This window comes from Cynara cardunculus (genome assembly GCF_001531365.2).
Source record: "Cynara cardunculus var. scolymus isolate 2C chromosome LG 1, CcrdV1, whole genome shotgun sequence".
NCBI classification, from domain to species: domain Eukaryota; kingdom Viridiplantae; phylum Streptophyta; class Magnoliopsida; order Asterales; family Asteraceae; genus Cynara; species Cynara cardunculus.
Genome location: NC_037528.1, coordinates 705,066 through 714,798, shown reverse-complemented (window position 1 = coordinate 714,798; position 9,733 = coordinate 705,066). Strand labels below are relative to the sequence as shown.

Below are 9,733 nucleotides of genomic sequence, written 5' to 3'. Positions count from 1 at the left end.
TTTTTAATTAATCTGAATATTTAATCTGTTATATGAGCCGATTAATTTCAAGACGACTATCTGTTTTACAAATAGCATGAAGTTATTGTATTTGAACCTTCATGGTCATTTTTATTCCTTTTTGGATTTGAACCTGACACCTTCTGATACTTTTAATTTTTGAAACGAAACTCAAACCAATTAGACACCACCCTTATGATTTACAATTATAATTTATACATTTATTTAGGAACGCAGAATATATCTGAAAATAAAAAAGAAAAACACTTGTTGGGCTAAAACCTAGACGCAGCGTACCATTCTTGTCCGAGTCGGCTTCTAAACCCTTTTTCTGTATAACGGGTTCGAACGTTTCTTCTTCCGGCTCCGACTGGTCAGTGGTAGAAGAAACTAGGTTTCCGGCGACAGCCAATAAGTCGGAAGCAGATAGATAGATAGAGATAGAGAGAGATGGGAACGTCGGTGCAGGTGACGCCACTGTGTGGAGTGTACAATGAAAACCCATTATCATATTTGGTTTCCATCGATGGCTTCAACTTTCTTATAGATTGTGGTTGGAACGATCACTTCGATCCCTCCCTCCTTCAACCTCTATCCAGGTTTCTCTTTCATTGCTTTTGTAGTTCCCGCTCTTGCATTTTGAATTCTTAAGTTCACCGAGAATTAGCGAGGGGAAATTAAATGTGGATTTATTGGGGTCAAATAGTCGAGAATTGTTGAAGTTATCGGAACAACGTAATTGGAAGTTGAATTAGCAACCACCTATATGAATTCGCAGTCAAGAAGTTTTATCCCTAAATTCTTGTGATCAAATGTTACCTATCTGTGGAATAAACCAGACATTTGACTTAACCTCTAATCTGTCACTCCAAAACCCTAGAATTGATTTAGGTTTTATTACAGATTTAACGCCATATGTTCTCTATTGGTAGTATTTGCCGTTAAGTTTGATGCATGCTGTCAATTACCCCAATTTTTTTTCACAGAATTCGTACTAAATTTGAAGTTGGTTCGGAAAAAACTTGAAGTCAAATAAGTCTCTCTCTCACTCTCTCCCCCCATTGGAAGGGAGTGACTCATTATGGTGATTAAAATGTGAGCCTTTGGAAATACTATCCATAGCAAGGGCCTTTATTATGTGGTTTAGTAATATTTTTTTAAACAAAATATTGTTAATCTTTGTTGCAGGGTTGCTTCAAAGATAGATGCTGTGTTGTTGTCACATTCAGATACAATGCATCTTGGTGCTTTACCCTATGCCATGAAACAATTCGGACTTTCTGCTCCAATTTATGCAACAGAACCTGTCTACAGATTAGGGTTATTAACTATGTATGATCACTATCTTTCCAGCAAGGTGAAGCATCAGTCCTTAGCTTTTTATTTTGTTGTATGGCAATTATGTCTTGTTAGTTGTAGTGATGTTTCATAATCAAAGGCTGTCATGGCACATCTAGCATAAGAAGCTTACATGTGTCACTGAAATGATGAGTTAGAGTGTTAGACCTGATACTACATAGTCAATCATGCTTTGTTTCACCAATCATGAGAATTGGCTTTTGACTTTTAGTAACTGTAGAACAGAAACACATAATCGTCTGTCTTGAAGTTGTGGGTATCCGTGTTACAAAAAAATCAATTCAGATTTTGTGTTGTTGCTCAACTTTTATGCAACAGTCGTATTTACATATTTACTGAGTGTTGCTAGCTCCCCATGAGGTAATCGTGTGATTTTTCAAGGTAAAAGCTCCTTTCTAAATGAAACAATTGTTTGATCAGATTTTTTTCACCCGTTGAGACTACATGTAGAGCTTGTTAAAGTGACTCAAGATTCACAAGCTCATTTTGCTTCTGCTCTATTTGTACTTTTTTATTCATTTAGGCTTTACACTTGATCCGTAACTGTTGATTTGTCTGTAGTAAACCATACAGATTTACCTCAGATATCGATATGATCTATTCCTCGTGTATCCTCTCAGGGTTTGATCCCCTGATACTGTGATAGCGATACATAAAATCTATTTCTCTTACCTCATTTCTGTGACCGCACTTTTTAGTTTCCCACTTTCATGGCACGTGTTTGTTTTTGTGTAAATAATTTCTGCTTGGGTTTCTAACTAAATCCCCCCTCTGCAGCAAGTATCAGAGTTTGATTTGTTCACACTGGATGATATTGATTCTGCCTTCCAAAATGTGACAAGATTAACCTACTCTCAGAATTGTCATTTATCTGGTGCGTATTTTCTTTGCTCATCTCATCACCTGAGGGTTTCAATTTCTCTTTCTTGAGGAGCAGGTTAATGAGTTGCAACCTAGTTGGTCTTAAGTCATTTCTTGCTGAGAGTTCATTACATATATGATTTGTTTACTTTATGCTGGTAAAACTTTGTGCGGTTAAAATTCTCCCATTTGGTTCAGTTCTCACTTGGCTTAAAATTTTCTTCCTTATGAGTTCACCCTTTTTAAGACCAAAGATCGTGGAGAGCAGAGTTATCCCACATGTATACTTAGGTGGTCAAAAACGTAATTTGGATGCCTGTTCGGTGGTCCTGATGCCACGTGCTGTTGCTAGAATTGGGGTAGTCCCTTTTAAGAACTTGTTTGTTTAGCTCTTAATAGTTCCATTAAGGGGCAGCCTCAGAATCGCTAAGAGGTGAATCTTGTTCGGCAAAAAGAAGTCGGCCTCTTAATGGTTCTAAAACCCTCTGAATAATTTTGTATCTTGGGTCTCCTTTAACCATTCATCGCCCTAATTTCATTCTGAACAATTACCAAACAATTATATTTCATTTTGCACTATATGATAAGAGCCTCTTAATCATTCTGACCACTTGATCATTTTGCACCAAACCATTCAGCAACTGCCAAACAGCTAAAAGCTCTATAGGGAAGTACGCATGATTTAGCTGAAGGCCTTAGCTTGATAATTGATAGCTTTTTGTTCCTTACTAGTTTATTCAATGAACTAATGCCAGGAAAAGGAGAAGGGATTGTGATTGCTCCTCATGTTGCTGGTCATCTCTTGGGAGGTACTGTCTGGAAAATAACTAAAGATGGAGAAGACGTTATATATGCTGTTGACTTCAATCATCGCAAAGAGAGGTCTTCTGCATACCAACTGCATCTGTATTTCATGTAGTATTTTTCAATGTGGAATGCTCTTACTTGCAATGATTTTTCAGGCATTTAAATGGAACAGTGTTAGAATCTTTTGTTCGGCCTGCCGTTCTTATAACAGATGCATATAATGCTTTGAGCAATCAGCCTTCTAGACGTCAAAGGGATCAAGAATTTGTAGGTAATTATTCACTAAAGCTGTCGAAATCTCGTATATGTATCACTTTTCTAGAAAGCATATGAGTACCTAAAATACCATCTGTATATGAACTATGCAAGCCGTTTCTAATATCATATTTCTGTATGAACTTGTTATCTGATTGAAAATTTTAGATGCTATACTAAACACTCTAAGAGGCAATGGAAATGTATTGCTGCCTGTGGATACTGCTGGTCGTGTACTGGAGCTGCTTTTAATACTCGAACAGGTTAGTATGCATAAAAGCTACGATGCTTATTTTGGCCGGTTTCAATTTTCGAACAGGTTGCTGGGACTTATTTGTAGCCATGTTTCAAACTTTCAATCCTCGATTCTATTATTGAGGAAAGGTTATACCTAGAGGTTCGGTATTACAGGTCAATCTACCTTCTATGTCTTAAATAAATAACATAATAGTTTTCCTTTTTATTTAATTATTGCAGTACTGGGAACAAAATCATTTGACCTATCCTATCTTCTTTCTCACATACATATCATCAAGCACGGTTGATTATGTCAAGAGTTTCCTTGAGTGGATGAGTGATTCAATAGCAAAGTCCTTCGAACATACTCGTGATAATGCCTTCCTTCTGAAGTAAGAGCTTTTCATCTGATGTAATCTCTTGATTAGTGTCTGTTAGTATGAGTTTGCTGTTGATCTTTTAACATGTAGCATCTAATCAAATATATCCTTCTGCATATGCTACTCACTAGGAATTTATATATGTAATTGCAGGCATGTTACTCTTTTGATCAACAAGAATGAACTAGAAAATGCCCCAGAGGGTCCAAAGGTAAGTGAAACTTCTACTTTGGAGGATAAAAAGCTTAGCGAACTCTTTTTCAAATTATTATGTTTATCATGGCATTGACTGCACTTCTTAATTAGATTGTTCTAGCTTCTATGGCCAGTTTAGAAGTGGGATTTTCACATGATATATTCGTAGAATGGGCTGCTGATTCAAGAAATCTTGTTCTTTTTACTGAACGGGGCCAGGTATGTGCTAAACTGCTCTATTGTTTTTTCATAGTGGTTCATGGCATACTCTCATTATAGTCTTGTTACGGATAACAATATTGCATGAAATATGTTTCAGCCATAGTAAACATTTTTTTTTTCTAACACTGGCTGTCAGTAAGGTATTTTTATGGTTATGTTAAACCATCTAGAAGTTCGAACCTTGCATGATTTTCTTTTCCTGGGTAATATTGTGTTAAAGTGAAATAGTAGTTTAGTCATTTTATCTTGCAGATAATGTTGATTCTCACTACTCACAGTTATATATGTAGTTTGGTACTCGTGCACGAATGCTTCAGTCGGATCCACCTCCTAAAGCTGTTAAAGTCACCCTTTCCAAGAGAGTTCCATTGGTTGGGGAGGAGTTAGCTGCATATGAAGAAGAGCAAGAACAGATTAAAAAGGAGGAGGCTTTAAAAGCCACTCTCGTGAAGGAAGAGGAAACAAAAGCTGTGATTGGAACTGATATTGCCAAGGCTGACCCCATGATCATTGATGGCCATGCTCAAGTAGATGGTATTTTATCTTTCTTTCTTTGCTCTGCTGCTGAATTACAGTTACCATTTCCTGGCTTCCATTTGAAGAAAAAATTATTGCAAAAGGATCACATATGAACTATGTGAGAAAACTTGTCTGCAATGTAATTCAATCTTTCACCATAATTATATGTTCATGTATACTTCAAAGATGTTTTAATTTAATTTTCATCCCTGGAAACTGCAGCTTTGAAGAATTTGATACCAATATTTCTTTGACGAAAGTAATTGACTGATCTTTGGTGTATACTGCAAGGCTAGAACCAAAATTTCTAAGCGAACGTATGTATCATATGTGTGCACATGTGCTCGTAAATGTAGACATTTAAATCAGACCAATGTAAAGCTAACTTAAACATATCGTTAGTTGAGAAAAAGATGGCCAAGATGATGGAAGTAACATTTTTAAATTGCCAAGATCAAGCAACAGGCATAAGAACTAGGTCAAGCAATATGCATGTTTTCAAGTTAGTTTCAGATTGTTATTGTACTTATAATTCCTGCTAACTGAATAGTAAATCTAAATGCCAACTGTTCGTTGCAGCTGTTGGGGTGCGTGGGGAAGCATATCGTGATGTACTTATTGATGGATTTGTTCCACCCTCAGCTAGCGTTGCTCCAATGTTTCCCTTCTGTGATAACTCCTCCGAATGGGATGATTTTGGAGAAGTCATTAATCCCGATGATTATGTAATCAAGGATGAAGATATGGACATGGGATCCATGCCTGTAAGTTTAACTTAATTCCATGCCATTTTTCCATGTAGTTGGTGAGTGTCAAGTATAACACTCTGCAGATCGTTTTTCAGGTGGGTGGAGATCTTGATGGAAAACTCGACGAAGGCACTGCTAGTTTGATGCTTGATACAACCCCATCAAAAGTCGTGTCTTCTGAACTTACTGTAAGTTCGTTTGTTTTTCTGATTTTTTTCAGGAGCTATATGATGCCCACCTTCCAAGTATACAAATTGATGTCTATCTGACTTTCTTAATTGTTATGCATACTCCCTCCAGCATGTGAAAGTTTCAGCAATTTTTTGACAGTTGTTTTTCACTGTTAGTCACATTTCTAAACTAGCCTTCAATAATGAAATAGTAGGAGAATCCTGTGGATAAAAATCTATAGATCAATAATTTTTAATGATAAAAATAATTTTAGCTTGAAGATTTGCCAATGTGCTGAATATGAGATGTGCCAAAATAGAAGTTGTTGAGATATTTATGGGTTGTGGGAACGTTCATTTAGGATGTTTGTATACGGTACCTGTGTCATGTTATGAGTGAAAGAAAACAATGCTGTAATGGAGAAAGGTTGGTTTGCGTTTTCTGTTTATAAACACAGTTAGTATTTTATAGAACCAAACACATGCTCACATCAGTTTTTAGGTCGATGGTTGATGATGTTGTTACTGATAATATTCATTTGCCCAAACTATAGGAATTTACCATAAAGACTTCAAGTTTATTTACCATTGCTATACTGGCGTTCTATCTGTTTCAGGTTCAAGTCAAATGTTCCTTGGTTTACATGGATTTTGAAGGGCGTTCTGATGGTCGCTCAATCAAATCAATTCTTGCTCATGTTGCTCCCTTGAAACTTGTATGAATGTTCTTTTATGCCCTTATTTACTTAACATTTCATTTCTTGTAAATCCTTCTCAACAAATTAATGAAATAAATTTCTCCTATCTGTTGCATATGTTACTTTCTAGTTTGAACAGTTTAGGTTTCCACGCATCTATTTCCATCTCTTCAAAAACTGATGACATTTAATATTGAATTCTTCTTTATTAGGTCTTGGTGCACGGATCAGCTGAGGCCACTGAACATTTGAAGCAACACTGTCTGAAACATGTTTGTCCCCACGTATATGCTCCTCAAATTGAAGAAACAATTGATGTCACATCAGATTTGTGTGCTTATAAGGTACATACGAAGTTTAACTGGAAGCTATTTTGTACAATTTTTCTTAAAATCCGCATTTGATTAGCTTTTTTTCCATGTGAAAATAGGTGCAACTCTCTGAGAAACTGATGAGCAATGTTCTGTTTAAGAAGGTTTGTCTTTATCTGTTTCTTCACTATGCTTTGACACCACATGATGAACTATTTGGTTACAAATTATGTTGATCATCAACTGTGTTTTACCTTGTTTATCGTTTTCAATTATTACATAATTCGTTCAGATTAAAGAGTCCCCCTTTCATTCTAGAGATTCAAACTAGTACTCCGCATGGATTCTTTCAGTTTTTGCTCTCTATATAGTGAAGAGTTATTTATACCGCTTTTTTGAATTATGTTTCTCTTTTAATACTTTGCATATGGTTAAGTTCAGTCATCGATCTTTTTGGGTATTTTTGGTCAAGTTTGATGTGAAAACGTAAGTAATTCGACTTTCAGAAAGTCAGAATTTGGACTCTTTTTGGGACTGTAACTTTATTGGTAGGTCAGAAATTAACTCTCTCTATCTCTTGTTGCCTTTTTACCACAGCTTGGAGATTACGAAATAGCGTGGATTGATTCTGAGGTAGAAAAGACAGAGAGTGGCATGTTGTCATCACTGCCCCTCTCAACAACGGCTCCTCCTCACAAGTCGGTACTTGTCGGAGATCTAAAAATGGCAGATTTTAAGCAGTTTCTTGCCGGAAAGGGTATCCAGGTACTTTTTTCTTTTTGCTTGCAGTACAATCAAATGAATATCCTGATATCTTTTAAAGTTACAGTATATGGCCGTGCTGGTGACTCATGTTATGCTTTTATATCAATTGCCATTTCAGGTAGAATTTGCAGGTGGGGCACTGCGTTGTGGGGAGTATGTTACACTGAGGAAAGTTGGTGATGCTAGTCAGAAGGTTTGAAGCAATTTAACTCCAAAATAGAAGTCTGATCTTTAGATTAATACCATGAATTGATTGCTTTATTAATCTTCAAATTTCTTGTGTAGGGTGGTGCTGCAGCTATCCAACAGATAGTTATAGAAGGTCCACTATGCGAAGAGTATTACAAGATTCGGGAATACCTATATTCGCAGTTTTATTCACTTTAATGTTGAATTAAGGAGTCATGTTATTTTGTAACAAAGAACAGAATCAGATTCTTGTGCAAATAGTTTTCGGACACTATAGATAAGATCTTTAAATGCAGTCTCTCCATGGCAACAATCCGTCTATACTAATTTTGAGCACTGACTGCTGATTTACATTTTCAAATGAACGATATGATTATTATTATTATTATAAAAAATAACATCAATTGATCAATTTTTGAGACTATGGATCTAAATAACATCAAGAGTTGATCAATTTTTGAGACTATGGATCTTGTGAAGTTTTCCTCTTCTGCTAGCATACGGTCCCTCTTCAGGAAGGTGTTAGTTCCCACAGTTGTAGATCAAGTTCAGGGGCAGGGCATTAGCTTGCTATGCAAATATTAAAGGTACTTATACTATCCTCTCCCAAGTAAATTGGCTCTACTAGGGTTAGTTGTTGTCATATGAAGAATTTCTTAAAATTCTGCATGTGATATAATGTTAAATGATTGAGCATGCATGTTTATTTATGTTGGAGTCCTACATCGACTATATATGTTGGAACCTTTCTTCTCTCCTCAATGGCTTTTTTGGAGAGTAATCTAATGGGGTTCTACGTACTCTCACATGGTATCAGAGCCTAGGTCAACCATGTCAAGTACTCGACAATCTGTGCCTGTTTAGCCACCTCTCGACACTATGGAACAATCCATACCTGTCTAGCCTCCATTTTTTTGGGGTGTGTGTTGGAGTCTGACACTGGTTAGATTTGGACCATTTCTTCTTAATATATATTGTAACCTCCATTCTGTACTCACGGTCTCTTTTGGAGAGTAATCTAATGGGGTTTCTCATAGATTTTCACACTTCGATTAACAAAGTTATATTAAAAACACTAGTGATGCTCGATTGAATTCAAAAAGTGGTGATTACATGTTCTGCTTCTTCAATAGTTCAGCCTATTGTTTGCTTGGTCATTTCTGTTCAACTTAGCATTTGTATCATTCAATAGTTCAACCTCACCTATTACTTAGTTATTTTTGTCTACTTGAGCTTGTAGCTGATGCCATAAATATGGGTAAATTTGCAAGTTATATTTGATTATCATTCTGCGTTATGTTTCTTATTTCATACAGTAATGCTAAATCATGCAAAATGGACTTGTTAGTAGGTTATTAACTGAAGACATCAATACGTAAATGTATTTAAGCTTAGTACCAAAACATGCAAGAATGATGCTCTCAGGTTGTTGAGGGGTATTTCAACCCTGTGATACGTCTTTAAACTCGCAGGTTTGTTTCTGCCAGCAGTGCTCTTTCGAGGTACATATCTTGCACTGTGGTTTTTCAGCTCAAAATTTGTTGTAGAAAATTGATTTTCTGTATATCTGGGCAAAAGGGTTGGTGATGAACTAATCAAGAGCTGTTTCTAAATCTTCTTTTTGAGGTATATAATATTTATATACAGTGAATGAACTCATTCACCCCATTCATCTTTGGTGCAGTTTGAACCCTTGATTTCTTAAGAAAGCTGGACTCTGCCAGTAACTCGAATACTGCTGGGCCAAAGGCTCTTTGGTGACTATTTCTGAATCTTTGCGTAAGAACACTATATCAAAGTATATCCTGTAATGTATATTGAGAATAACCACAAGGGTTGTGGCGTAGTGGTTGAGGTCCTGGGGGATGAGGTGGAATATCTCATCCGTCGTGGGTTCAATTCCAGGCGATCACACCAATTGTGGCCACTGAGTTTATTAGGGTTGCGTTCTTGCAGTCGCAATTTGCCGGGATTAGTCCAGGCATAGCCTGGGACACCCTTCCAAAAAATGTATAT

The 9,733-nt window shown here is 36.5% G+C and overlaps 1 protein-coding gene across 3 annotated transcripts; it reads left to right on the top strand.

Moving 5' to 3' along the window:
• The first annotated feature begins 327 nt into the window (after positions 1-327).
• LOC112518846 (cleavage and polyadenylation specificity factor subunit 2) lies at positions 328-8,075 on the top strand. Of its 3 annotated transcripts, XM_025126631.1 has the most exons (19): positions 527-599; positions 987-1,095; positions 1,189-1,357; positions 2,137-2,233; positions 2,976-3,102; positions 3,183-3,298; positions 3,451-3,545; positions 3,760-3,911; positions 4,053-4,110; positions 4,206-4,313; positions 4,607-4,850; positions 5,415-5,599; positions 5,668-5,772; positions 6,372-6,470; positions 6,665-6,796; positions 6,883-6,927; positions 7,361-7,528; positions 7,647-7,721; positions 7,814-8,030. In XM_025126631.1, exons 2-19 carry the CDS (start codon positions 1,082-1,084, stop codon positions 7,913-7,915), a joined length of 2,091 nt encoding a protein of 696 aa, XP_024982399.1. In that variant the 5' UTR covers positions 527-599; positions 987-1,081; the 3' UTR covers positions 7,916-8,030. The 3 variants fall into 3 exon arrangements, with proteins under 3 accessions (XP_024982381.1, XP_024982390.1, XP_024982399.1); XM_025126613.1 differs by lacking the exon at positions 987-1,095 and having other exon boundaries at positions 328-599; positions 7,814-8,075; XM_025126622.1 differs by lacking the exon at positions 987-1,095 and having other exon boundaries at positions 328-599; positions 5,680-5,772.
• The last annotated feature ends 1,658 nt before the right edge of the window (positions 8,076-9,733 follow it).

Coding starts and splice junctions, on each gene's coding strand:
- LOC112518846 (XM_025126613.1), top strand. CDS start 451: ATGGGAACGTCGGTGCAGGTGACGCCACTGTGTGGAGTGTACAATGAA. Junction 4,111..4,205: donor ATGCCCCAGAGGGTCCAAAG/GTAAGTGAAACT, acceptor CTTCTTAATTAG/ATTGTTCTAGCTTCTATGGC. Junction 7,529..7,646: donor TTGCCGGAAAGGGTATCCAG/GTACTTTTTTCT, acceptor TTGCCATTTCAG/GTAGAATTTGCAGGTGGGGC.